The sequence below is a fragment of the Chanodichthys erythropterus genome, chromosome 17 (assembly GCF_024489055.1).
Source record: "Chanodichthys erythropterus isolate Z2021 chromosome 17, ASM2448905v1, whole genome shotgun sequence".
Lineage (NCBI taxonomy): Eukaryota > Metazoa > Chordata > Actinopteri > Cypriniformes > Xenocyprididae > Chanodichthys > Chanodichthys erythropterus.
Window position 1 is genome coordinate 25,052,464 of NC_090237.1, and position 27,977 is coordinate 25,080,440.

The following is a 27,977-nucleotide window of genomic DNA, read 5'->3' on the forward strand; positions in this document are numbered from 1 at the left end:
CCACCTGGCCAAACACCTCAGTGGTTAATTGTTAACACTTCAATCAGGATGTAAGCACTATGAAAAGACCACAGGTGAGAACCTTTTTTTTTTACAACAACAATGGAAGACATTGCAGAGAGAGGAAGAGGAAGAGGAAGAGGGAGGTTGAGAATAAGAGGGGGAGGAAGAGTGAGAGGTAGGGGTAGAGCAGGTAGAGGAGTTCATGGCCAAAGAAGACAAACACTTTCAAATGAAATCAGAGCAACCTTAGTAGATCATGTCATCAACCATGGGTTGACAATGCGTGAGGCTGGACAGAGAGTGCAGCCAAACTTGAGCCGTTTTACTGTCGCCTTTGTCATCCGGACCTTTAGACTGGAGAACAGGTATGTAACCAAAATTTCATGTAGTACACATGTAGTATACCCCATGTCATAGTGTATCAGTTGGGTGACACCTGTTTACTTAGTGTATGACATCAGCCATTCATGAACTGTACAAGTTTCCTGTACAATGTACTCTACTGTGGGGGAAAATATTTAGGCTGCATTGTCCAAGCCCTATATATATTTTTATTTTATTTTTTCTAAAGGACTGAGAGACGACACCATGGTGGAGGAAGGGGCCAAATGTTCACCAGGGTACAGGAAGCTGCTATTGTAAACTTGGTTTTGGAAAATAATGAAATCAGATTACGAGAAATTCAAAGCCACATCATCCAAGACAACACCTTATTCAACAACATTCAACGAGTTAGTCTGTCCACATTGGCTCGCATTCTCAAGCGAAACCAAATCAGAATGAAACAACTTTATAAGGTGCCGTTTGAGAGAAACTCTCAAAGAAACAAAGAGTTCAGACGAGCATATGTGGATGTAAGTACTATATTGACTGCAGTACACTACACACAACATTGTTTCCCAGTGTACTGGATAACACCATATTGAGTGATTTTTGTTCTTTGTTTTCAGGGAGTACTGGAAATGGATGCTCATGCAATCCCACATGAGTTCATCTTTATAGATGAGGCTGGGTAAGACCAGAAGAAGAGGGAGAAACCTCATTGGCCACAGAGCCATTATAGATGTTCCTGGCCAACGTGGTGGGAACATCACAATGTGCGCTGCCATCTCCAATATGCATGGTGTCCTCCACCGTCATGCCAAACTTGGACCATACAACACAGCCCATATTCTCACATTTCTGGACAGACTTCACAACATTCTCATACCACCAGAGCGTATGAATGATGCAGACCATCAAAGAAACCGGTACGTTGTAGTATGGGACAACGTGAGCTTTCATCGTGCAGCCCCAGTCCAAAACTGGTTTGCTGACCACCCAACATTTCTCGTGCAATACCTCCCACCATGGATGGATAAGGCACTCAAGGCGCTTCTTCCCTCGATGTCTGGCAAGGGAAGATATTGCCTGTGATGTTGACGAGGCGTTGTGGCCAGACCCGGCTGTGCGGCAAGATGCTGCCTAATTATTTTTCTTGCCTTTTTTTTTTTTTTGTTTTTTGTTTTTTACTGTAATATATTTTTTTTCAGAAATTTTCTTTTTCAGTTTACTTTTTTTGTAAGAATATTTTTGTTCAGTCCCATGTAAATATATCTGCTGTGCTTATGTTGTACTGACTTGTTTACTGTAGTGAAGGAAAAAAAATAAAAATGTTGCAACAGCATGTGTGTGTATCTGCAAATATTTCTGTGCATGTGAACAATCTGATACATATTTTAGTATTATGGCAAAGCATACTAAAGATGGGGGTGCTTTTCATTATGCCCAACAGTGTGTAGGTGGTTAGGCAAAAACCTGGTAATATGAATGAAGTGTGTGCCATTTCATGCAAAAGTTTGATTTTGATAATGTTATGTGTAGTTTCGGTTGCAGTGCTTCATTTTGCAGGATATATGAGGTATTTTGCAGTTTGGGTGTGTGGTTTTGTGAATTGTGTTAAGTGTTTTGATAAAACCAGACTAGTTTGAAAAATTGTGTGTTAGCAATTGGAAAAAACTGTAAAGTAGTCTCTATAATTGTGGAAATCCGTATCTGCCTCATCCTTCTACCAGTACACCGGTAACAGAAAGACAGACCTTTAAACTGCTGGATTTCAACAACAAAAAAAAAAGGATTCTTTCTTCATCTCCCAGGTGCCAGCTTCTCCCATGCCTCCCACAACTATGACGGCTGCTGATCGTCTCATCGGGCTTCTTCAGTTTGGATGTTCACTGAGAGGTATGTGGAGGAGTTCATTGAGCTAGCTTATTTGACTAACTGGCCAGACGCTCATTTGATAGATATAGGTGAAAAGTCGCCAAATTTCAGCGCACTAGCTAGCTTAAATGTTAAACAAACATACAGTGATAGATGTATGTGCCATCCTTTGAATGGTCTCTTAAAATAATCCACATTGCTAGCCATAATCATAGTTAGCCCAGCGTTAGGTTACATTAGACAATATGCCTTGACAAAATTCCCCAAACCACCCTAAAGTAATTCATATGTTGTCTAGGAAATATCCTAAACTTAAGTTAATTTACAAAAATAGCTGTCACGGTCCCACAGAGTCAGTGACTGTACATATTCGGACAGTTCTGAACCTTCTTCTGCTTCTATGTTTAATAAATCCCTCCTAAAACATGCTACCTTACGCTTGTCAACATTGAGTCCAGCATCTCTTTTTGCCTCCAGCTAAGCCCCGCCCACCAGGAAACGTTGCAATGTTTACAAACTTTTAGGTGGCTATTTCTTCAGTCTCCGCCGCCGAGCCAGTAGCTCCAGTCTCCGCCGCCGAGCCAGTAGCTCCAGTCTCCGCCGCCGAGCCAGTAGCTCCAGTCTCAGCCGCCGAGCCCTGCGCTCCAGCCGCCGCCGAGCCCTCAGCTCCAGTCTCAGCCGCCGAGCCCTCAGCTCCAGTCTCAGCCGCCGAGCCCTCAGCTCCAGTCTCAGCCGCCGAGCCCTCAGCTCCAGTCTCAGCCGCCGAGCCCTCAGCTCCAGTCTCAGCCGCCGAGCCCTCAGCTCCAGTCTCAGCCGCCGAGCCCTCAGCTCCAGTCTCAGCCGCCGAGCCCTCAGCTCCAGTCTCAGCCGCCGAGCCCTCAGCTCCAGTCTCAGCCGCCGAGCCCTCAGCTCCAGTCTCAGCCGCCGAGCCCTCAGCTCCAGTCTCAGCCGCCGAGCCCTCAGCTCCAGTCTCAGCCGCCGAGCCCTCAGCTCCAGTCTCAGCCGCCGAGCCCTCAGCTCCAGTCTCAGCCGCCGAGCCCTCAGCTCCAGTCTCAGCCGCCGAGCCAGCCGCTCCAGCCTGTCACGAGCCCGCTCCAACTAGAAACTTTGAACTTTGTGTTCCCTCCCTGCCTCCCTCTCCCACCTCCTCCCATTTGTGTCCACTCTTCACCTCCACCTCAAGCCTCCTTGACCAGGACTCCACCTTGGTCCTCTGGTCGATTACCTCCACCTTGGCTCCAACCTCCCTCGTCTCCACCATGGCCCATCAGTCCACCAGTCTCACTCCTTCCTCTGTAATTAGAGTAAGCTATCATTAGTTTTGTCCTGCTAATTATTATTTTATACCCATAAAAATAATAAGTAACTGCCAGATAACGATCACCTGCTTTTCCCCAACATGGTTAACATTAGGTGTGTTATCTTAACTAATAATTTATTAATTAGCTTATAACTCCCACATTTGATGTTACAGAAAAAAAGTTCAGTGATCCGTCAGATCCTGTAGGTCGGTTAGTACAGTTTACTGCTGAACAACTCATTTTGTTGGTGTTAAATAACAAAGAAATCGAAAATTAACAGTTAGTTAATACATCTTCAATCTCCCCTCGAAGCTCCGACAGTCCTCAGACAAGCTGTCAATCAACTTCGAATCATGACGACACGCCCCGTTTTTATAGCATCAAATTGCTAGCTAAAATCTAAATCATCACAAAAACAAACAATTGAATATATATCAGTGTGATAACAACTACCTTAAATGACCAAAACCATCTTTCAGAAAGTTTTATTTGAAGCAGAATTTATTTTTAAGTTTTCACTGAAGTCTCATTCGACTGCATTGAGAGGGTGGGGTTTATGACCTGTACTGCATCCAGCCTCCAGGGGGCGATCAAAGAGCCCGTGGCTTCACTTTTCAGAACGTATGAGACACACCCGGAATTTACATTTCATTCAGTCTGTCTGCTGATTGTTTTATGTAGCATAATTTTACAAAGCTAAAGTCAGACCATGCTGTTTTTGCTGTTAATCTTGAAATTATACAATAATTTAAATGAAAAACAACTGATCATGTTCATAACATCTTTGTTGGAACTGTGATAAAAATCCAGTGTTTGCCTCTAATATCAAAGAGCTACACATATTTTTTGAACAAATAAACAACAAATAAATTTGCAACCAGTATCAGAATCAGCCAATTTGCTTCTATTGGCCATGAATATCAAAATAGGTGCATCACTAATAATAATTTAAAAAATAAATAAATAAAGGATTATTATTATTATTATTTTTTTTTTTTTTTTTTGCTGTTTGTTGTTTATATAGTTAATATTAATGCAGCTATCAGTGCACTAAGGTTAAATATTAATATAAACATATTTATACTAGGGATAGTTCACACAAGTGATCATATGTTTTTTCCAAACCTGTAAAATGTGGTGGAGAGATGCAAAAAACTGTAGGAGTCAGCTTTGAATATAGGCCTTCTCTCGAGATTATTGGGTAGATCATTTAATTTCATTTCATTTTCTTTATATACATTCTAAATGTTACAAACAAACTTTGTTAATAAAACAATTTAAACCACTGTGTCAATTCGACTTCGAAATTCTTTACCATCACATAGGTTATGTCTAATAAATTGCAGATATATATTTTGTAACTGATGTTAAAAATACAATTTAGTGGAAAACCAAATCCTGGTGGGTAGAGGTCATTTTTATTTACAGGTTGTAAACTTAAAACAGAACATCAAGTTAACATGGTCCTTTGTGTTAAGTATTTCAAAGTATTCCAAAGTATTTAGATTAAGTTACTTGACTTTACTTGACTACTTAACTTGAGTAATGTAACGAAATACGTTACAGATTACATGTAAAGCATGTATTTTGTAATCTGTAGTGAAATGCATTCTAAAAGTAACCTTCCCAACCCTGGTCACGGTTGAAGGGTCATGCCTAACAACGCCCTTCAGCAGTGACTTATTCACGATACATCACAGCCTCTCATACCTTATTGCTTACTTATAGCATATAAATAATACTACAGTACAACTGAACACTAACACTGAAGGGAAATCATCAATAAGTAGTAGTGCACAGTCCTATGTGACAGAACTCTTAAGACAGAACTTGACATTTTAATTTACTCAAATTTAAGAAAATGTTGAGGCAGAGGTAGTAACTGAGGACGATAAAAACTTGCTTGAAACAAAAGGCTGGTGCCTCAATCCATTCAGTCATGTGTGCAGCTTGCTTAAGCTCCTCCCCTGATAATGACATAATTTAATGCGATTCTGATAACCATATCCTCAAACCATGCTACACAATATACTTATATTTTGATGTACATTAATTTGATTGTCCACAATGCACATGATTTGCTTTATCAATGCTTTTATTAACTTGAGGAGTGTTTCAAAAAAGATATTGAGAAGAGATTAAAGATGAGAAGAAATATGATAAGATCAGAAAAAGTAAATGGTTAGTTCAATCAACGTAACTGTGGAGCAGGATGACTGCATATGTTCTCACAGGTCCATAACACAAACATAGTTCTTTGAGTATGAACATGGCACATCGTTCCAGCAACGGTTATCTGTAGGGTGGAATAATGAAATACATTATTCAAAATCAAATAGAATGTAGAATAGAAAATAGAAAAAAGGCACTGTGAAATTCACATGAGTCATTTCATGTTACCGTATGATGTGAAATTATAGTATTGTAAATTGTAATTGAAAGTATTCAAAAAACAGACTGCATTCTTACGGGAGTTGTTGATCTCCAAACAGTTCTCGGGACGATGGTGATTGTTGGGTTCTCCAGAGCACCATTTGGTATAGTCATATGCAGTTCCATCACTCCACAACCACTGTCCGTCCTAAAGAGTGAAGAGAGTGAAGAGTGCACTACTGTAGTCAGACTTAGAAGAAGCTAATTAAGTTTAGCTCTGAAGTCAAACCATCTTCATTACAAACTGTTTAAAGCAGAATTTTCAGTTAACACAAACAAGTAGGTCTCTTTAGGACACAATTTAACTTGTTCACCATCATGACCACCACCCCAAGATTGTGTGGAAGAAGTAGGCAACAGACTCAGCAGGAAATCATTTTCTAGTTTATTATGCACAGATGCGAGATTCGCACCAAGACTTTGACAGTTTCTCTAAAGAGACAGATATTTTTTGTCAATACAAATCTAATCTTTTAATCATAAAGAATAAGTGACTTTATTTGCAAACAAAGTCTGTTCTGACTGATTATTTGCTCAGTATCAGTTTTCTGTATTATTTGTTTGCAGAAAAGAAAGTTTTACTTTAAAAAAACAAATCACCATTCCCACTTTATATTAAGTGTCTTTAATATGTACTATCATTTAAATTAATCAGTGGACACAATGCACTTACACAATTGTGTACATAATTTTTTTTTGCATGTAATTACAGCTGTAATTAATTTCTTTAATTAGATCTATGATTACACTGTTGACCTTCCCTTACCCCTTAACCAACCCTTAAACCTAACCATACACCAAACCTGTCCCTAACCTTCGCCATATCCAACCTCAATAGTAGCATAAGTGTTTACATCAACACATATCTATCTAATCTATCTATCTGCATGACAACAAAAACTGATCTTAGTGGAAAATTACTATGTGCTTTTTCGAATGTCCGCTGAAATGAGCTGAAGATGTCTCTGCAATTGTATTATTTGTACCTCACACTTCTGTGTTTCTTAGGAGTTCCTTCTTTCTGAGAGGCCAAGATGTGGATAGATGTTTTTGTGGCCTTATATGATATAGATCTTTTTAACTAAATTAACATAACAGGGAAACAGCAGGGTGAGGTGTGAGTGATGTGACAATCTGAACTAGGCTGAAAAGATTCTGTCTATTGTGAATGGCCTTCTTGCAAGAATAAAAGCTGAAAAAGACACTGTTTGTTCTAACTGGTTTAGACTCACTATAAATAACTGAATATTAAAATGTCCATGACAAATAGTGTCAGTAGTGGAATTACGCGCATGATTCGTCTGGACCTGAGAATGTTACCTCAAAGTCTTTATGGAGGAGGGACAAACATCTGAGGGCCCAGAGTTTCACTGCTGGAACCTCAAAAAATCCTAAGAGAATCTGAAAAGGGTTATTTGCCAGGTGAGTCTTTTTTGAAATCATGTTATATTGTTTGGCATTTTTAGACACCTGTTTTTGTGCTGCACTCCCTCTCTTTCTTTGACTTTCGAGTATGTGTAGGTGACTATTTCTGAAGCACTAGAAATAGCAGGTTGGGTCAAAATACTGAGGGAGGAAGTGTCTGCCGAGTTGTGCAGAAAGTTGATTCTTTGCCGAGCCGATGTAAAGACACCCTGAGGTGACGACCACAGGGTGAAAGGTAAGGGACGTACCGAGGTTAAGGGGCACAGAAAATATAGGGTCTAGAAATGAACAATGAGTCTGACAAAAGACTCACCATCATCATCATGTGATTGCATGAAGAAACAGATGAAACTGAGACAAATTAAATCCAGTAGATCTGTGGCCGTGTCTCCAAGACGCTTGAAGAACCCTTCCTGCAAATCTACCTGAAAAACAATGCGCAAGTGTACCTGGACCATTTTAAACACAAAGGGTGGTCACACCAAATATTGATATGATTTAGTTAATAGAAGTTTATTGATAAATAAAATCTATTTATGACAGTATTTTTGAAAGCATCCTCAATTTACAGCATTTTTACACAAGTGGCTAAAACTCTTCACAGTACTGGATCTTTGCAGGTCGGTTTCTTCAAGCGTCTTGGAGATGCGACCACAGTTCTTCTGGATTTAGTTTGTCTCAGTTTCATCTGTTTCTTTATGTAATCACAGATGGATTCGATGATGGTGATTTTGTCAAGAAGACCCCTGTAAATGCCAGATAGGGTCAGTGCTCTCCTTCTTTCAAGAAGGGTTGGAATAAAGGCTGTCTCCTTCCACCCTGAAGGTCTATGTGGCTGCCATTTTAGCGCACCATGATCTAATTGATACTAAACCTGTGGGAAAGCACAACCTGGTCATCAGGTTCTTGAGAGGGGCTAGGAGGCTTGCCCCCAAGCCCCCCTCTTGGGATCTCGCAATGGTTTTGTCAGCACTGCAGAGAGCACCCTTCGAGCCATTGCATTCAGTGGATCTGAAGTTCCTTTCTTTGAAAATGGTGTCCTGATGGCTTTGGCATCTGTTAAGAGGGTCAGGGACCTGCAGGCATTTTCAGTTGACAAAGCATGCCTGGAATTCAAGCCGGCCAACTCTTACATGATCCTGAGACCCCGGCCTGGATATGTGCCCAAAGTTCCCACCACTCCCTTCAGAGATCAGGTGGTTACCTTGCAAGCGATGCCCTTGGAGGAGGCAGACCTAGCACTGGCGCTGCTCTGTCCAGTACATGCTCTCTGTGCTTACGTAGACAGAACTCCGTGCTTTAGGACCTCAGACCAGAACTTTTTGTCTTTTACAGAGGCCAGCAGAAGGGAAAGGCTGTCTCCAAGCAGAGGTTATCCCACTGTATAGTGAATGCTATAGTTTTGGCTGAAGACTTGCCATGCCCCCTAGGGGTGAGAGCTTGCGCAACCAGGAGTGTTGCTTCCTCCTGGGCGCTGGCGCATGGCGCCTCGCTAACAGATATTTGTAGAGCTGCGGGCAGGGCGACACCTTACACTGAGATTATAAAATCTCGCAAATGTGTTAAGTCTGTTTCCTCCCGTATACTCGCACCTTCTGGCCAGTAAACAGGACCTGTTCGGTGTCAATCTCTCTTGCTGCGCCATTCCACTCCATGGACTGGATGGATATTTTGGGATGGATATTTTCCTCAGGTGAGTTCCACAGTTCAGAACCCTGGGTTCCTCCAGCACTGTTGATGCCTGGCACCTGTGTGCATGCCCAGTCGGTCAGCTCCGGTGAGACCCCATTCGCCAGAATGTTCTGACATAACATTTCCATTCCCTCCTTCAGGGAACGAGGGTTATATACGTAACCAAGATGATTTTTGCTTTTCTATTGCTTGGAGGCAAGATTTAAAATCTGTAACAATTATTTTTTTCTCTTTTGTTGTGCGTTCTGAAAATAGGATGGCTTTGGATAATGTTAGCAGAAGATGATAAAGGTTGATAACAATGTACAAGATGATTATCATGAGCTATTTCCAAGACCACCATGGGTGCCAGAAGGGCCCCATGACAGAATAATAGTTGTCACTACCAGTTTCTCTGAGGATGATGAAATGTAAAGAGGGTTGAAAGCAGCGGCCATCCATGAGATGGCGTACAAGGAAAGGGAATGTTTAGAAAGAATTTTGTTTGTAAGCTTTTCTGAAACAGAAAGCTCAGAAAAAGAGTAGATTGCATTTCTTCTTTCTAAAGAGTGATATGTTTTGAACTTAACTGATTAACATGTCTTTTGAATAATGAATAATCAAAAGGGTGGAGTGTAGTAGAAAAATAAATTTTACTTTATTTACTTTAGGTAATGTATGTGCTTGCATGACAACCAATGACCTTGGTGGAAAATTAATGTTTGCTGTTTCGAATGTCAGCTGAAACGAGCTGAAAGTGTCTTTACAATAAAAGGTGTTACTGTATGTGTACCTCACACTTTTCGGTTTTCTTAGAAGCAGTTCCTTCTTTCTGAGAGGCCAAGATGTAGGGAGATGTTTTAGTGTCCTTATATATAGATCTTTTTAAACTACATGTCATGAACATAACCAGAAAACAGCAGGGTGAGGTCTGGGCAAAGACTCTGCCTGTTGTGAATGGCAATCTTGCAAGAAAAAAGGCTTAAAAGACAATGTTTGGTCTAACTGGTTTATTGCAGACTCACCATAAATAACTGAATATTGAAATTTCCATGACACTATCTATCGATCTATCTATATAGCTATCTAGATGTAGTTAAAGACACCTAATATAAAGTGTGACCAAATCACCTTGTTGTATCTAACACATTACCTCTGCTGTGATCCTGTTAGCTGGCTGAGAGAAGTGCTTGTAGCATCGGAGTCCAAAAATTGTCCATCCAGTGGGGCATTTTAGGAATAAATCAACTACATCCAGTACATAAATGTTAGGGTTCTTGTAATATACACAGAAAAGAAAGTTTTTATTTTTATTTATGTAGCGTATTTTATGTTTGTGTGATTATGTGGTGAAAATATGTGTACTTTAGACAATGTAAACCCCTCATTAATCATGCAAATATTAGTCAATGGAATAATGTACATTTACAAAATGTTTTTAAAAAGCTTTTTTTTTTTTTTTTTTTTTTTACAAATAAATGTCTTGTTTACCTCCTGCATTCCCCATGGAGAAGATCATGAAAAGAAGCAGAAAACTTCTCAGCACTGCCATGATTAACCTGAAATGAATAAGCAGGAAAAGTTAAATGTCTGCATGCACTCATACGCTGCACACTGGGGATTCTCCAATGCATTAAAAGACAAAGCACAAAATACTTTAGGTAGAAAATGTATTCAGTGGGTCTCTATTCCAAAAACTCACCTTGGTTTTCAAGCTGTTGTCTTCAGAATCAAGAATGATCAAGCAGACACAGAGCCAGTGAAATGCCATAACATTATCAGATTTATTGAAGGAAGATGGGTCATATTTATACACACAAGATCAGGCAATAACATCCAGGATGTCCTGGGCATCCAATCATACTCAAAGATCAAACCTTACCATATATGGCATATGAAGAATTATAGTGACAAGTAAGAGAGATCATATGTTAAGACTAAATCTTACTTGTTACTTAGGTAACTACGGTAGTAAGAGAGGTCAAATGTTCAAATGTGTGTGTCTTGAGTTCCCGTTTGCATGTGAGTGTACCAGTTTTCAAGGTGTAGTTCTTTCATCTAGACTGAAAAAAAAAAGTAAAAATGTACCTAATTTTTCTTTTTTGGACTCATATTTTTAAGTAAATTATGTAATTAACTAAGTTAAGTAAAATGAACAAAGAGAATAAGTAATTTCAACTTAGCCAGTTAGAGTTAGGAGTAATTTCTACTTATGTAATGGGGTTGGAGATACAAGGACTACAAATTAGATGGACTACAAATTAAAATGCTATAAAAGGAAATCAAATTTTTTGGGCTTCCTTTTTGAGGTACCATGTGGTGTGGAAGCTGTGTGTACGTTGTACATTTTAGGACTTCCTCACACCTCAGTCATACAACGAAAAGGCGTCATGCCTCAGAGTAAAAAGCTTCAGTCATCGGACAAAATGGCATCGCGTCTCAGACTGAAAGGCTTCAGGTCTCAGGAAAAACAACGTCAGTTGTCAGGTCTCGTACAATTCGGCATCGAACGACTTAGAAGCGAATGCCGCCTTTTCGTTGTATGACTGAGGTGTGAGGAAGTCCTAAAATGTACAACATGCACACAGCTTCCACACCACATGGTACCTCAAAGAGGAAGCCCAAAAAATGTGATTTCCTTTTATAGCATCTTAATTTGTAGTCCATCTAATTTGTAGTCCTTGTATCCCCTACCCGCATTTTGTAAAGAGCAGATGAAAAGACAAGTTGATTAATGAGCAGAATTAAATTGGGAAGGTAAGGGTTGTGATTTATGATGGCTACAGTAAGTTTATCTAGTCTTAACATTTGTATTTGTTTTAGTGCCCTTTCGAAAAAAATGTGCTTCAGAGAATTAAGTCTAATATAGGTATAGATCTTAATTAAATCTCTGAAGTGAGTTAAGTTTTATATTTTAATCTTTTGTTTTTTATGTTTGATTTTAAGTGTTTTTAACTACACATAGATGCTCTATCTCCTCAACACTTTATCTTATTCAGGCCAATCTTGCTCCATGTCATCACCATTCCAGGGCCTAGAACAATCTTTATTTGTGTGAACTCCCTTTTGAAGGCTGGGTGTTACAGTGTAATACTAACCCTTATATTTGATGAGCCCACAATAATCTAATTTATGTAAACATTTAGCTGGCAAATACATTTATAAACAGATTTCGTAACACAGCTTGAAAAGTGTTAACTCCTGCACTCACAAACATTTCACTTGCATTATGCCATCTAGGTCTCCTTAACACAATTCTCACTGCATTATTATAAGCTACTTGAAACCTCATTAAACTTGCTGTTCTATAATTTGACCGCAAATGAGCAGTATTAAGTGGTGTACAATATGCTCTAAACAATGATACCTTCACTTCATCTGAACAAAAACTAAGCTTGCATAAAAGTATTTTAGCCTGCATATACAGTACATCATACGTCTCTGTCTTTCAATATCCCCATCGTCTGTCATGTGGTCAGTAATAAAGTGTCCAATGTATTTTACATTCACACACACATTAAGTGTCTTATCAAACAACTTAAAGAAAAGTTTAAACTTTTATCCTCCTTAGTTCTGCAAATCATATCAACACTCTTACTAGCATAATATCATGTTGAGAGCCATACACAGAACAGGTTTCAGAAGCTGCTGGCTAAAAAACACAAGATCATCTGCATACATAATATGATTAACTAAGATATTACCAATCATACACCCAGTGTTACATGTTTTCAAGCATTTAGATAAATCATCCACATAAATATTAAAAAAAAATACTGGGGACAAAATCCCTCCTTGTCTTATACCTTTACTAACCCCAAAATTTTACATGCTGGGCATACCAATTAGCCAGAATTGTCACAATATATTCAGACACCTCTCTTTGTCTTACTTTAGAAAATAACTTTTTATGGTTAACTCGATCAAAATCTTTGGATGCATCAATAAAGCACATAAGAACTGACAAGTTTTTAAACTTATTTTTAAACTTATTCTTTTAGGGCATAAATGCACAGATCAGTGCTATATTTGGCTTCAAAACCAAACTGGTTACCTGCTGAGTTAATAAACACATTTATCCTATCCAGCAAGATATTTTGTAAAACTTTAGAAAGAATACTGGCTACGGAACTACCTACCATTCCAGCTTTGTCCTTAATAACTGGCACTAATAAAACAAACACTGAATCTGGTAACACACCATGAATCATAAAACCAGTAAAATAGACAGCTAAAAGGGGGGCAAATCTCTCACTTCCATATTTAAGATGTTCAGCAGAGATAGTTGGTCTAGGCCACTTGTTTTGTTGTCAGATAGCTTGCTTATAGCTTGGTACACCTCATGTGACATAATCACTATTGGATCATTATCCTCAATATTGTCCACCTTATACAGATCATCTTGGACACAATTAAATAAATTACAATAATGCTGTCTTCATAACTCTACACTATTTTCTATTCCAGAGACTCCATCTAAGGTACATGTGTAACCCCTCTACTCAGGTCCTACTCGCCCTGCTCTGTGCAGGCCTCGAACCTGGGTCTCCAGCGTAGGAGTCGGACTCTCTAACAAGGAGGCTAAATGCTGCAACTTTTAGCGTCAGTCGCTAGAGCATCTCTTGAGATCAGAGGAGTGAGGTTTACTTGCACAGCAACTACTAACTGGCCCCATTTACACATGGAAGAGATATTCCAATATTCTGCATTTAAGTTCTTTCCAAAAAATCGTTTCCACCGAAATATCTCTGACCACCTTGAGCAAACTGCAAACCTTGGGCAAAAAGCAAACTGTTTGCCGTGGGAAGTCCGGTCTTAAGTCTGCAGAACATAAGTCACTGTGCAGGACTGCTTTCTAATCCCTCTGTGAGCGTTTCGCCAGTGTAGAATTGCAAGCCATGGATCTGTTTCGTCGAGATTTGCCCATTTACAGAGCGATTTAACAACCTCTACCACAGATTCAGCCTTTCCATTAGATTTTGGGTGCTGGGGTGAAGATGTGACATGCAAATACAAAGTTCCAGCATCTAGATCAGGTGTAAGCTTGGAAGCAAAAACACTCACTTGCTTGGTCTTAACCATTTTGATGTTACCCGTAGGTCCAGTATGAATAACAGGCATGACATTTCCATACTTCTTTTTCTACTTGGGAGTGACGGCAGATGATCTTGATTCAGCAGCAACATTCTCAAAGCCTTGACGACGGACTTTTTTCAACTTGCGACTCCACTTTGGAGACTCGTCTTCTTCAGCCGCCGTCTGAGGAAGACGTTAATTCACTTACTCCATTCTCTGCCACAGACCCTTCCACACCACGAACATTGAAGGCAAGGGTCTCCGCTGCCACCGCATCTTCCACCGTTGCATCTCCCAGCGTCGTGCCCTCCAAGCATGCTTGTCCATTCATTGCAGCCGACATCTCCGAACAATAGCCCCAGATCAGATTCTTTATTTGTCAAATTAAGTATTTTTACAGCTTGATTATATAAAACGTTTTTAGTAATGATGAGGATGTTTTAAGTTATGGAACTTGCAGGATGTATTAATGATACAAAGACCCCTTATATGCCAAAAGATCAAGGAAAATTTAGTTTCTCATGTCATGACCCCTTTAAGTAAACAACACAGTAGATTCTGTGTTACACTATGTAAGACAACATATCTACACAATCAGGGGAGCCTGCAGAATTTTACCTTAGGGTATGCACCCCCTACTACAGCATCATCTACTCACGTCACTCCAAACCCATTCAGCTTATTTTCGTCAATGGAACTGCATTTTCCTCACGTGAAGGCTTCTGAAGATTTGGAATACTGCTTATGAGCCATATGAACTACTTTTATGATGCTCTTACAACAAGATCTAGTCCTGTCATTCAAGACAAGTACTGTCTTTGCCTAAGTCCTACAGTGAGAGAGGTTTAAAGACCGTTTTCCCGGTCTTGCGGCCAAAGATAGCCTACGATCATTTTCTGACAAGTGTCAGAAATTCAGCCTGATCATCGCACAGTGTGTTTGCTGCTACAACCTACCTAACCTAACCTTTGTTTACCACTAGCGCATGCTGATGTCGTTTTATTCTATAGAAACGTGCATAGTAGCCTACCGTATGAGTCAATAGGTGTCATCATCATAGAACATACACTAACAAGAAGCGACACTCAATAGAAAGTTCCATTGCAACACCGGCACCCAGCAGCAGCAGCCCTGCGTTTCTTCCATTTTGTGGTGTAAGAGACTCGGCAGTCCATTAGTTTCTATGGCAATATCAGCTGCTTTGTTTAAAAAAAAAAAAACATACATCAAAGCTGAAATGATGATGGATGATGACAACACAGAATAAAATACTATCACTAGTGATCATCAAATCCTTTTAACAGTTTATTTTACACACTTTGTGTTTAAGTCTTCCACTTTTTTTCACAAAATCTTTGCTCTAGAAACCCAGTCAGTTTGGGTTAAAATTCTTTAAAAATCTAGTTTTAGCATTATAAACACTGAATTATTACCAACATATAAAATTAAATTAAGGACATGCATCAGAAAAATTGGGAATGTTGGATAATAAATATTTGAATTTAACAGCTTGATTTTGCAGTGTTGTCTAATGTCTGTTAAAGCAAAAGTGTCCAAAAGTGTGATGGACACAGCAATGCATCATGTATTATAAGATCGTTATGTTTGTAGCGTGATCCATTAAAACGTACAATATAGCAAATATATTTCAATTTAGACCTAGTGGAGTGATACTATCATTGCTAATAGTCTTTTGTGCTTCTGATTTGGCAGTGAAAAAACTAAAACTATAAAATAAAAAAAATAAAAAAAATGTTAATTGAAATTTAAAATATAAATATTAGATAAAGAAATTCTAAACTAACTGAAATAATTACTAAAATTACATTAATGCTTAATAAAAATATTTTAAAAACAAGAACTATTAAAAATGACAAAATTACTGAAACAAACTAATACTAAAATGAAAACTAAAAATATAAAAATAAAAGTTAGCATAAAATATTAATAAATCATATAATAGTATATAAATATTAAAATAACACTAAAGCCTGCATATTAATCTTTGTTAATGGTCTAAACAATTAGGATTCATTTTCGTTATTATTTGTTTATTAAATTCATTTTACACAGACATTCCTTTATAAGAATCACCACACAGCTGTAATAATATAAATAAAGCATTAAATGCTATAATAGCATATAGACTGTAAGACTACAGTAGCTACAATAACACTGAAGGGAAATCATCAACAAGTAGTGCACAGCCCAATGTGACACATCAATGCACAACAGCAAAAATAGGCATTAAACGCTAATTTTGTACAGCTGACAAATTTGAGTAGGCTAAATCAAACCATAATAAGAAAATGTTGAGGCAGAGGTAGTAACTGAGGATGATTAAAAAAAAAAGAAAAAAAAACGTTACATTTGCCTAACTTGGTGTTTTGCTTCCTCCAGGGAAAAATGTTTGGATTTATTTTTTAGTATAAATCCTGATTTTTGTTTTTTATTAGTAGAAATGGTAAGAGACGGGCCCAGCCTTATCTCTGCCTTCACCTGCTGCATCCAGTGTGTCAAATCAGAGGCAGGGAGCAGTTTCTTCCGCTCCGGTTGACACTGTTACACAAATGGCGTCTAGTTCTGATGAAGTAGATGTTGTTAGTGTAGCAACAGGAGAGACCGAAGAATCGCCACTTCCCTCTTTGCCACGAGCGAGGAGCTTATGGAGGTGCTTACTTGTGCTGTCGCCAAGCTGAACATCGATTGGCCAGCCGAGAAGCAAGAGCAGCAGACCCGCAGTAAACTCAATGAACGGTTTCTACCGTCAAGGGCTGCTCAACCTCCACGTCGGGCACTACCGTTCTTTCCTGATCTCCACACCAAGGTGTCGAGATCATGGAAAAGACCAGTATCTTCCCGTGTCTTCACACCCCAAACATCTATCTACAGCGATGTTCTGGGGATGAAGAAGCACGGGTATGGGGTGATGCCAAGAGATGAAGAGACGCTTGCAAGCCATCTCTCTTCTCAAGCGGCATCGTCCCTAAAAGCCCCGTCATTGCCCGCTAAACCGCTGAAAACTACCTCAGCATTAGTGGGCAAAGCGTACTCGGCAGCAGGTCAAGCTACGGCATGCTTGAATACAATGGCCATCCTCCAAGCGTATGCAGCCGAAGCAGAGTACAAGCTCCTCACATCAAAAACACAGGCAACACCAGAAGCAGAGCGTTGCTACCCACGCTCCCCCTCCGAGGAGTTGGGAGGCGGAGCAACGCTCTCAGCCGAAGTCCGTCAGAGGCAAGATAGATCTGAGGGCTGTCATTGAGGGCTTCGGCGAAAAAGTCCTGACGCCAGGAGAGTCAGGATCCTGAGGGTGGTCCCCTCTGGAGACAAATGGCGTTCACCTCTTCCATCGGTGCCCATGAGTCTTCAGTACCCTCAGGGAGGCGCTCTGCTAACCCCGCTATCACACCGGGGCGCAGTAGTTCCTCGCGTGTCACCCGAGGGTGGCGCCCTCCCTCTGCAGTCAGTTCAGTTGTTCCCTGCCGGGGTACCGCTTCAGGGCACTGCACTGGCTGCTCATATTTTACCAGAGGCCAGTCTCAAGAGACTGGTACCCTTAGTAGATTTTTTTTTGTCAGAGTGGGAAAATCTGTCAAAAGTATCTCAGTGGGTCCTGCATACAATAGAAAAGGGGTATGCGATCCAGTTTCGCACACACCCGCCTCCAGTTCAATTGGGTTCTACCCACAGTGGTGGATTCAGAGCAGGCTCTGGTATTAGCACAAGAAGTAGAGACTCTCTTGCGAAAGGAGGCTATAGAAAGGGTTGGTCCTCCCAGCAGGGAGTCAGGATTTTACAGCCGCTATTTCATTGTGCCAAAGAAAGACGGGGGATTGCGTCCAATTTTAGATCTACGTTAGTTGAACAAAGCAGTAGCAAAACTCAAGTTCAAAATTCTGACAGTGACTCACATCATGTCACAAATCAGGTCCGAGGACTGGTTTGTCACAATAGATCTAAAGGACGCATACTTTCATGTATCAATCCTTCCGCAGCACAGGAAGCTCCTAAGGTTTGCTTTCGGGGGCGAAGCTTACCAATACAAGGTTCTTCCCTTCGGCCTAGCGTTGTCACCTCGAACCTTCACAAAATGTGTAGATGCGGCGCTGGCGCCCTTGCGTATGCAGGGCATCCGCATTCTCAACTACATCGACGATTGTGAATTCTGATTGAGCTAAAATCAACCAATCACAATCACAATCAAATGGCGGTTCAACATAACGATGTTCTCACACACATGAGAAGGTTGGGGCTGAGACTAAACGCAAAGAAAAGTGTGCTTTCTCCAGCTCAGAGAACCACTTATCTGGGTGTGGTGTGGGATTCGGTGATTATGCGGGCCCGTCTATCTCCGGTTCGCATAACATCAATCCTGTTGACTGTCTCACTCATAAAGCTAGGCCAGTCACTCACTGTAAAAAAAAAAGTCCCTCATGGGCTGGGGGGGCAATCATGAGTGGTCGCTCGGCTCAGGGGCTGTGGCAGGACCATCATCTTTCATGGAACATAAATCGCCTCGAATTGATGGCGGTATTTCTAGCATTGAAATACTTCCTCCCAGACCTCAGAAATCAACATGTGTTAGTCAGGTCAGACAACACAACAGTGAGTTCGTAGATAAATCATCAAGGGGGTTTGAGATCACGCCCACTTTACAAGTTGGCGAATCAGATTCTCTTGTGGTCCCAAGGGAAACTACTATCCCTCAGAGCAGTTTACATCCTGGGGTACCTAAATGTGGGAGCAGACATCCTGTCGAGGCGGGGGCCCAGGGAATGTAGGCTTCACCCCGAGGTGGTAGAGCTCCTATGGGAGAACTACGGCAAAACCCAAGTGGATCTGTTTGCGTCTCGAGAGATGACTCACTGTCCACTGTGGTTCTCGATGTCAAACCCAGCACCTCTTGGGCTGGATGCTATGGTACAGCTGTGGCCGAGGCTACCGCTGTATGCATTTCCCCTAATCGTTCTGCTCCCGGGAGTTCTGGAGAGAGTGCGCAGAGAAGGGGCTCGTGTATTGTTGATAGCCCCATTCTGGCCAGCCCGAGTGTGGTTCTCGGACCTGATGTCCCTTCTCGACGGGTCTCCAATGGAGATTCCGATCAGGAGGGACCTTCTCTCTCAAGTGGGCAGTCTGATACTGCACCCCCGCCCGGAGTCATGGATGCTGTGGGCGTGGCCCCTGAGGGGGCACAGCTCATAGATTCAGGTCTCTCAACTGAGGTTGTTGAGACCATACTCCAGTCCAGAGCTCCCTCCACGAGGAAACTATATGCACTGAAGTGGAGATTATTCACTTCATGGTGTGAAGATCACCAGTGGGACCCAGTTAACTGCCCGGTCAGTGCAGTACTGGACTTCCTGCAAGAAAGGTTTTCTTCAGGGTTATCCCCCTCCACATTAAAAGTTTATGTGGCGGCCTTAGCTGCTTACCACGCTCCTTTCAATGGAGTATCTCTGGGGAGACACCCACATGTAATACGTTTCCTTCGTGGCACTTTGAGGCTCAGACCTGCAGTACGCATGAGTGTACTGGCTTGGGATTTGGCCATTGTATTACAGGGCCTGTCTATGGCACCCTTCGAACCCATCAAAGAGGTTGCTGAAAAGTTCCTAAAACTAAAGACAATGTTTCTTCTAACCCTTTCATCTCTCAAGAGAATTGGAGATATTCAAGCCCTGTCAGTCTCTCCTTCCTGCCTGGAATTTGCGCCTGGTAATGTGAAGGCGTTCTTACATCCCAGGTTAGGGTACATCCCTAAGGTCGTCACTAATCCTGTGAGACCTATTGTGCTTCAAGCTCTGTGCCTGCCTCCCTTTCAGTCATCAGACCAGGAAAAATTTAATCTGCTGTGCCCAGTGAGGGCATAAGATGTCCACAGAGCTGCCCTGTGGAGAAAATCTGATCAACTTTTTGTGTGTTTTGGAGCACCAAGAAAAGGGCTCCCGACATCTAAGCAGAGAATGAGCAAGTGGGTGGTTGAGGCTATCTCACTTGCTTATGAGTCGGTTGGACAGCCTTCACCATTGGTTGTAAGGGCTCACTCTACGAGGAGTATGGCTGCCTCTAAGGCGTTTATTTCTGGGGTTTCCCTTTCTGATATCTGTGATGCAGCAGGCTGGTCATCGCCACATACGTTCATGAGGTTCTATGAACTAGACCTCGGCTCCACTCCAGGGGCGCAGGTGCTTTTGTAATGTGTGCGCCTCGGCTACACACTTACGGTCACTTGCTCATATGGGGAAGTTGGTATTCTCGTTCCCATAGCGGCAATGCAGCGCGAGTTCCCTTGAAAGGGGACGTCACGGTTATGTATATAACCTTAGTTCCCTGAATAGGGAACAAGACGCTGCGTTGATTAGCCATACTCCCTGCATGCCCGTAAGCGACTTGCTTCGGACCTTTTCAGAAGCTGAATGTGAGTGTGTTAGGGGCGGCTTTATAGTTCCTGGTCGGTGACGTCACCCACCTATGACGTTCCGTCTCCTGATTGGACAGATTGCATACGTGCTTCATGACGACACCACGCAGAGGCGTTCCCATAGCGGCAACGCAGCGTCTCATTCCCTATTCAGGGAACTAAGGTTATATACATAACCGAGACGTTTTTGTGTTGTTGTTTTGTTTTTGTTTTGTTTTTTGTTGTTTTGAAAATATCTGTTTTGTAATTTTTTTTTTTTTTTTGCCTGTGTTTCTCTCTCTCTCTCTCTCTCAAAGTGATGGAATGCATTACTGTGTATGAATCGTCAAGGTATCAGCTAAATATCATCTTTACATTTATATTGAAGGAAAAAAGACACATCTTGGATGGCCTGAAGTTGAGTAACAGCAAATTTTCATTTTTATGTGATCGATCCCTTTAATCAAGAACATTCAAATATATGCATAGGGTGTAAAGATAATTTATGATTTGTTGATGCAGATTTTCAGACTAAATTATAAATGCGACCAGTGACTGATTCAGATGTGTTTCTTAATTGCAAATCTGGCTGATCATTAATACAAATTATTTTTGTTTTGTAAAAAAACATTATCAATTTGCTATCACATATTTGCACATAATCTGATTCCTTTATTACAGATTATTTAGATTTTTTTTTATGAGAAAAATAATCACAATTGCTTTATCACAGACTGAAAACATTCACCTGAGAAGATTGTGTCCTGAACACAGTTGTACACAACTTTAGGATAATTGTGACTGTGAGGGTGACCCTGAGCAGCTCTCCATTGTGGTGTTCATTATTCAGAAGGAGGGGGAGAACTTCACGAACCACTTCAGTTTTCAACCTTTTTTTTTTTTTAATTATATGAATTATATTTCAAGTTACACTTAATGTTGTCACAGTTTTCCAGGCTCTTCTCCTGAATTTTCCACAGACTAAAATGCATGTTCAAGCTGTTTTATCTGAAAGTAACTTGCACTGACATCTTAAAATTTGCCTGTGCTACTGTTTTGTCTCAAGATGAACACCAATACCGTTTTTGGTAGCACTTTATTTTACAGTACGTGTACTTTCCTGGTACATATATAGTAATTATGTTGTACATACAGGTAAAAGAGTGGTAACACAAGGTACTTACCTGACATGTATGTACATGGGAACTAATAAGAAACACTGCTGTATTTTCCAATGTACATACATGGTAACTACTTTGTACCTATAGACAAGTGTTGGGTAATAACAGGTGCTTACTTATAGTGTCCGTATATGGTAACTAACAGACACATTACTGTACTTACTAATGGTATGTACATGGTGAATATTTTGTACTTACAGACAAGTGTGGGTAATAACAGGCACTTATGTGTGGTAACTAGTAAGACAGTTACCATGTATATACCATTAGTAAGTACAGTAATATGTTGTACTTTTGGACAATTGTCAGTAATAACAGGCACTTACTAGTGGTATATACATGGTAACTATGTTGTACTCACGGACAAGTGTGGACACAAATAACAGACACTTAACTACTGTGAAACAAATGTGCTTACCAAAATGATACACAGCAGTACCTATACAGCACTTCATATTGTTAATACTTATCAAGTAGTCCTTTTAAGCAAGGCTTTTGACACATGACAACTGAGTATACCAAGTACAGCAGTGTTACTGATCTGTATGTATGTCATCAAAATACCCCTATTAAGTGAATTATTGTCCTGTAAAGATTAGGCAAGTTGAACCGCAAAATTATATCATCCAGTACTCAAGACGTATCTTGAACCATGCTTATACCTCACCCTAAGTAATGTGTAATTTACGCATTAACTAACTGGTATATTCACTAGTACGTTCATAATAAGTACATGGAAATAGGACTTTAAAATAAAGTGAACCCTTGTAAATAAACATTACATAGGAATTACCAGCTCTTACCAGGTGTAACTTACGCATTAACTATAACTGGTATTCACTAGTGCATTCATAATAAGTACATGGAACTAGGACTGTAAAATAAAGTGAGCCCTTGTACATAAACGTTACATAGGAATTACCGTGATCTCATGAGAATACATGTGTATTTTTACATAAAATGTGGTTTAACCACACATACGTTTTCATACACACAAAAACATACATTACGTATTAACAGCAATAAATCATGTAACGTAAAGTTTGAATGTAAATGAATAAATCATGGGATTAATGTTTTAAATCTGTTGTATGTATTCAATTGTCATATCAATACATGTTTTCAGTCACATTTTTTTAATACAGTTTACTCATCTACTTAATATGAAATAACATTTCTGTTTGTGACTTGTAATATTTAGTTTGTTAGCTGTGAGACACAGAAGATGTTTTCTCCTATGCAGCGACTGACAATACAACCAAAAGATACATCAAAACACAACATATATTCACAAATCACACCCATTTTATTTGTTTGCTGTACTCCATATCTTTAGAATCCATATGTTTGTAAGGAACAGATCCAAATTCAGCCCTTTATCCATTAATCTTCATCTTCATTCTCAGCAGCGACGTCACAGTCAAAGCTCGCGCTCGTTATAATTTAAATTTGAAAATAGCGCCAACCTCGAGAAGCGTTACGACATGGTTTACGGCACTGATATCAAACGCTCATTGGCTCTCACCTGCTTCGTCACAGATTACGACATGCCGTGTTTCAATGGACTGACATTTGAATGAGTGCGCGCCTTCACGTAGGGTGCTTCTCAATATCCATCCTCGTCTCCTCGCTCCTCCGTCCTCCATCCTATGACCCGGAAAACAATCGAGCTCAGCCATCTTGAAGGACATCTCAATTCTCTAATTGCACCACAATGAGGCGAGGAACGAGGAGTGAGGAGGCTTCCTGAGGAGTTATGAGCGAGGATACACAGGTGCATCCTTTGCGGAAGTCTTTCTCATCGAGAAACGTGACGCACACATAAATTCTCCTCCCCCTTCTTATCTGTCACAATAATTTAAATGTATGCTTTACTTTTACAGATTAAATAAACTTTAAACTTTAATATATCTCATATATTTCAACTAGGCATCTTTCTTTATTAATATTTATTATATTTTTTTAAATAACCAAACTTTAACAACATGTGGGTAGATCCCTCGAGCGCAGCTGATGACGCTTTGAAGTGATGCTAAAGGGAGCGAGGATTTATCGGCTGCATCCGAAAACCTAGGTAGCTGTCTTGCTGCCTCGCTATCTTATAAGAGAATGACTTGTATGGCAGCGTTTGTGCATGAAGGCACCTCACGAAACTGATTTTGGACGGACTTCTGAGGCAGCGTAACAGTTTAATGATATACAGCAATATAGCGCGAGCTTTGGTGAGAACTAAACAAATATTTAATTACTACAGTAGTAATTTCTCGATAGAAATATCAAAATTGAAACATGTTGATCAAAATCGTACATTTATACAGAAAATGCGCAGCAAACGCAACCTTCGGACGCCATCTTTATTTGTCTAGCTCAACTGTCACAGAATGGGAAGCACAGGATTGTGGGATATCAAAGGCAGCTAAGGATACATCTATGCTTCCTTCAAAAATCGATCTGAGGAAGGTATCTCATGAGACAGGAAGTGAAGCTAACATTGGATTCGGACGTGCCTTGATGCCTTCTTACCTTGAAATGTGTCCTCAGAAGGCAGCATTTTTCAGTTTTCGGACGCAGCCATCATTTCACTTGATTCAATTCCTCCGTCCTCTCGTCTTTTCCTTCTGTCCTTCCCTGGCATCCTGGAAGGGGTGGAGCTAAGACGCGAGGAAAGGAAGCAAGGAAAGGAAATGAGGATGCACAAATAAGAATTGAGAAGCACCCATAGAGAAGCCGGATTCATCATATTCTGCTAAGTAAAAAAAACTATTGTTTACCGCCAGTGAGGACTGCGACTGCAACTCATCATCATTTGAACTACTTTTGGTACAACATTTTCGCAATAAATAAATTGTTGTGATTATGCTTGCTTGTCTGTCTTTCTTTTATTTAAAACAGTACAGAGTTTTAATACATGTTTATGGGTTATTTTAAAGGTAGGTGTAGGATTAGCAGCTCAAAATATCGTTTTGATCTTATATTTTTAATAAAATTATCATTTTAATTTACAAAAATGTACGTTTTGTGTCTTTGAAAGCTACATATGCTCTTACCAGGTGTAACTTGCACATTAACTGGTATAGTCACTAGTACGTTCAGAGTAAGTACATGGAAATAGGACTGTAAAATAAAGTGAACCCTTGTACATAAACATTACATAGGAATTACCAGCTCTTACCAGGTGTAACTTACGCATTAACTAACTGGTATATTCACTAGTACGTTCATAGTAAGTACATGGAAATAGGACTGTAAAATAAAGTGAACCCTTGTACATAAACATTACATAGGAATTACCAGCTCTTTAACCTTTGCAATAATAAGCTTAAGTATTTTAAACAATTAGTAAGTACAGTATGTGTCTTACAAGTTACCATAAATAAGTGCTTGTTATTACCCACATTTGTCTCTAAGTACAAAATATTTACCATGTACGTACCATTAGTAAGTACAGTAATGTGTCTGTTAGTTACCATATACGGACACTATAAGTAAGCACCTGTTATTACCCAACACTTGTCTAAAGGTACAAAGTAGTTACCATGTATGTACCATTGGAAAGTACAGCAGTGTTTCTTATTAGTTCCCATGTACATACATGTCAGGTAAGTACCTTGTGTTACCACTCTTTTACCTGTATGTACAATATAATTACTATATGTACCAGGAAAGTACACGTACTGTAAAATAAAGTGCTACCATGTTTTTTTTTTCCCTCTAAGGCATGTTTATAAAAGCTACTTAACCCCTTTCACAGACAAGGCTTAAACCTAGTCCCAGACTAAAATGCATGTCTGAGCTGTTTTAACTGAAAGCATATCTTGAAATATGTCACTGTCATTGTTTTGTCTCAAGATAAACACCAGTAATGTTTTTTTTTTTTTTTTTTTTCTAAGGCATTTTATAAACGTTACTCAAATAATTGAACTAAGGTCTGATCCTGGCTTAGCCTAAGCCCTGTCTGTGAAACCAGGTCTCTTTGTTTGTCACCATGAAATGCCATTTTTACAGCCACTTGTTTTTCCTGAATGTGATGTTAATTCCTGTGATTATGAATAAATAAATTTGTATGTAAACTGAAGTTGTGAATTTTTCTTTCAAAACCAAATTAACTGCAGCCCTTACATTGTGTCTGATTGAAATTAGTAGAAATAGAAATTTAACTGGCATAAAATCTTGCTGTACATAAAGCAAGATTGATTTGATATGGTTTCGTTAATTCAATATTAAATAGGTGATTTATTTAAGGTTGAAAAAAGTATTGATTTTACAACCATCTTGATCTATTTTTCATCACTGAAATAACATTATTTTAGGGTGCAAACCTGATGAAAAATCAATGTTACATTTCAACAATGATTCAATGATAATGTGGTTGATGCCTTAACATTGATTTAGTGTTGATTCAGTGTTGGTCTGCTATCTGGGTTCTCACACCGAAATAGTAATGGGATATTTTATGAAAACAGAAAACAAAAAGAGCCCTGGATGAGGTTCATATTTGCTTACAATTCATTGTAGGAAACAAATTTGCAAATGACCATTTGACTAAACAAATCCTCAAACCGAGCTACACAATACATTTATATTTTTACATTCATGAATTAGATTGTGATGCACATGATTTGCTTCTTCAATGCTTTTATTAACTTGAGGAGTGTTTCAGAGAAGATATTGAGAAGAGAATAAAGTTTAGAAGAGACTTGATTTCAGAATAACATTTTTGTAAAGATAAGATCAGAAAAAGTTCAACCAAATGCCCTTAGCACAGAAATAGCTCTTTAAGATTGGACAGGGTGCATCATTCCAGCAATGGCCTTCTGTAGGGTGGAATAATGAAATACATTATTCTGATCATTATAGTGTGTTAGAATCAAAATAAAACAGAATGTTCAACTTAAAGGAACACTCCACTTTTTTTGAAAATAGGCTCATTTTCCAGCTCCCCTAGAGTTAAACAGTTGAGTTTTACCGTTTTCGAATCCATTCAGCCGATCTCCGGGTCTGGCGGTACCACTTTTAGCATAGCTTAGCATAGTTCATTGAATATGATTAGACCGTTAGCATCGCGCTTAAAAATGACCAAAGAGTTTTGATATTTTTCCTATTTAAAACTTGACTCTTCTGTAGTTAAATCGTGTACTAAGACCGACAGAAAATGAAAAGTTGTGATTTTCTAGGCTGATATGGCTAGGAACTATACTCTCTTTCTGGCGTAATAATCAAGGAACTTTGCTGCCGTTCCATGGCTGCAGCAGTGCAATGATATTATGGATATTAATCGATATATTAATGGATTCGAAAACGGTAAAACTCAACTGTTTAACTCTAGGGGAGCTGGAAAATGAGCCTATTTTCAAAAAAAGTGGAGCGTTCCTTTAAGGCACTTTGTGAAATCCACACAAGTCATTTCATGTTACTGTATGATATGAAGTTATTGTAAGTTATAATTGAAAGTATTCAGAGAACAGAGTGCATTCTTACTGGGAAAGTTGAGCTCCAAACAGGCCTCACTCTGATGGTTGTTGTTAGGTTCTCCAGGGCACCAGTTGGTAAATAAAAATGCAGTTCCATCAGTCCACAACCACTGTCTGTCCTAAAGAGTGGAGAGAGTGAATACAAAGAGTGCACTACTGTAGTCAGACTAAGAAAAAGCCAAAACAATGTTCATCTTTGAAGTCAAACTAACTTCATTAGAAAGTGTTTAGAGCAGAAATTTCAGTTAAGACAAACAGGTCTCTATAGGACACAAGTTAACTTACTTGTACACCTGTATGACCACCAATCCAAGGACGTATGTCATCAGAAGGCAACAGACTCAGCATGAAATTATTTTCCTGTTAATTACGCACAGATGCGAGATTCGAACCAACACTTTGACAGTTTCTCTAAAGAGACAGATTTTTTTATCAATACAAAATCTAATCTTTTTAGCATAAAAGCATAAGACTTTTTAAACAACATTTTATACATTTGCAAACAATGTCTGCTCTGAATATTTGCTCAGTATCAGTTTTCTGTATTTATTTTTGCAAAAAGAAAGTTTTACTTTAAAAAAACAACAATTTCCACTTTATATTAAGTGCCTTTAACATTTAAATGAATCACTTGATACCTTAGAATAACTATAAGTCTATCTATATCTGTCCGTCTGTATATCTAGATGTAGGTAAAGACATCTAATATAAAGTGTGACCAAATCACCTTGTAACTAACACATTACCTCTGCTCTGATCCAGTTAGCTATGGAGGACCAAACCTGCAGATATTAAAAATGAATAAATAAAT

At 39.5% G+C, this 27,977-nt stretch overlaps 1 protein-coding gene across 2 annotated transcripts; it reads right to left on the minus strand.

Annotated features, from left to right (window-relative positions):
• Positions 1 to 5,617: 5,617 nt before the first annotated feature.
• Positions 5,618 to 27,927, minus strand: LOC137004302 (ladderlectin-like). Of its 2 annotated transcripts, XM_067364519.1 has the most exons (8): positions 27,452 to 27,927; positions 27,174 to 27,285; positions 24,219 to 24,346; positions 10,524 to 10,591; positions 10,186 to 10,280; positions 6,243 to 6,368; positions 5,973 to 6,084; positions 5,618 to 5,799 (listed from the first exon to the last, which is right to left on the minus strand). In XM_067364519.1, the coding sequence occupies exons 4-8, from the start codon at positions 10,582 to 10,584 to the stop codon at positions 5,732 to 5,734; spliced, it is 462 nt and encodes a 153-aa protein (XP_067220620.1). In that variant the 5' UTR covers positions 10,585 to 10,591; positions 24,219 to 24,346; positions 27,174 to 27,285; positions 27,452 to 27,927; the 3' UTR covers positions 5,618 to 5,731. The 2 variants fall into 2 exon arrangements, with proteins under 2 accessions (XP_067220620.1, XP_067220622.1); XM_067364521.1 differs by lacking the exons at positions 6,243 to 6,368; positions 24,219 to 24,346; positions 27,174 to 27,285; positions 27,452 to 27,927 and adding an exon at positions 10,735 to 10,800.
• Positions 27,928 to 27,977: the final 50 nt, after the last annotated feature.

Coding starts and splice junctions, on each gene's coding strand:
- LOC137004302 (XM_067364519.1), bottom strand. CDS start 10,584: ATGGCAGTGCTGAGAAGTTTTCTGCTTCTTTTCATGATCTTCTCCATG. Junction 6,369..10,185: donor CTAACAGGATCACAGCAGAG/GTAATGTGTTAG, acceptor CTGTCTCTTTAG/AGAAACTGTCAAAGTCTTGG. Junction 6,085..6,242: donor GTGGTCATGATGGTGAACAA/GTTAAATTGTGT, acceptor TTCACTCTTTAG/GACGGACAGTGGTTGTGGAG.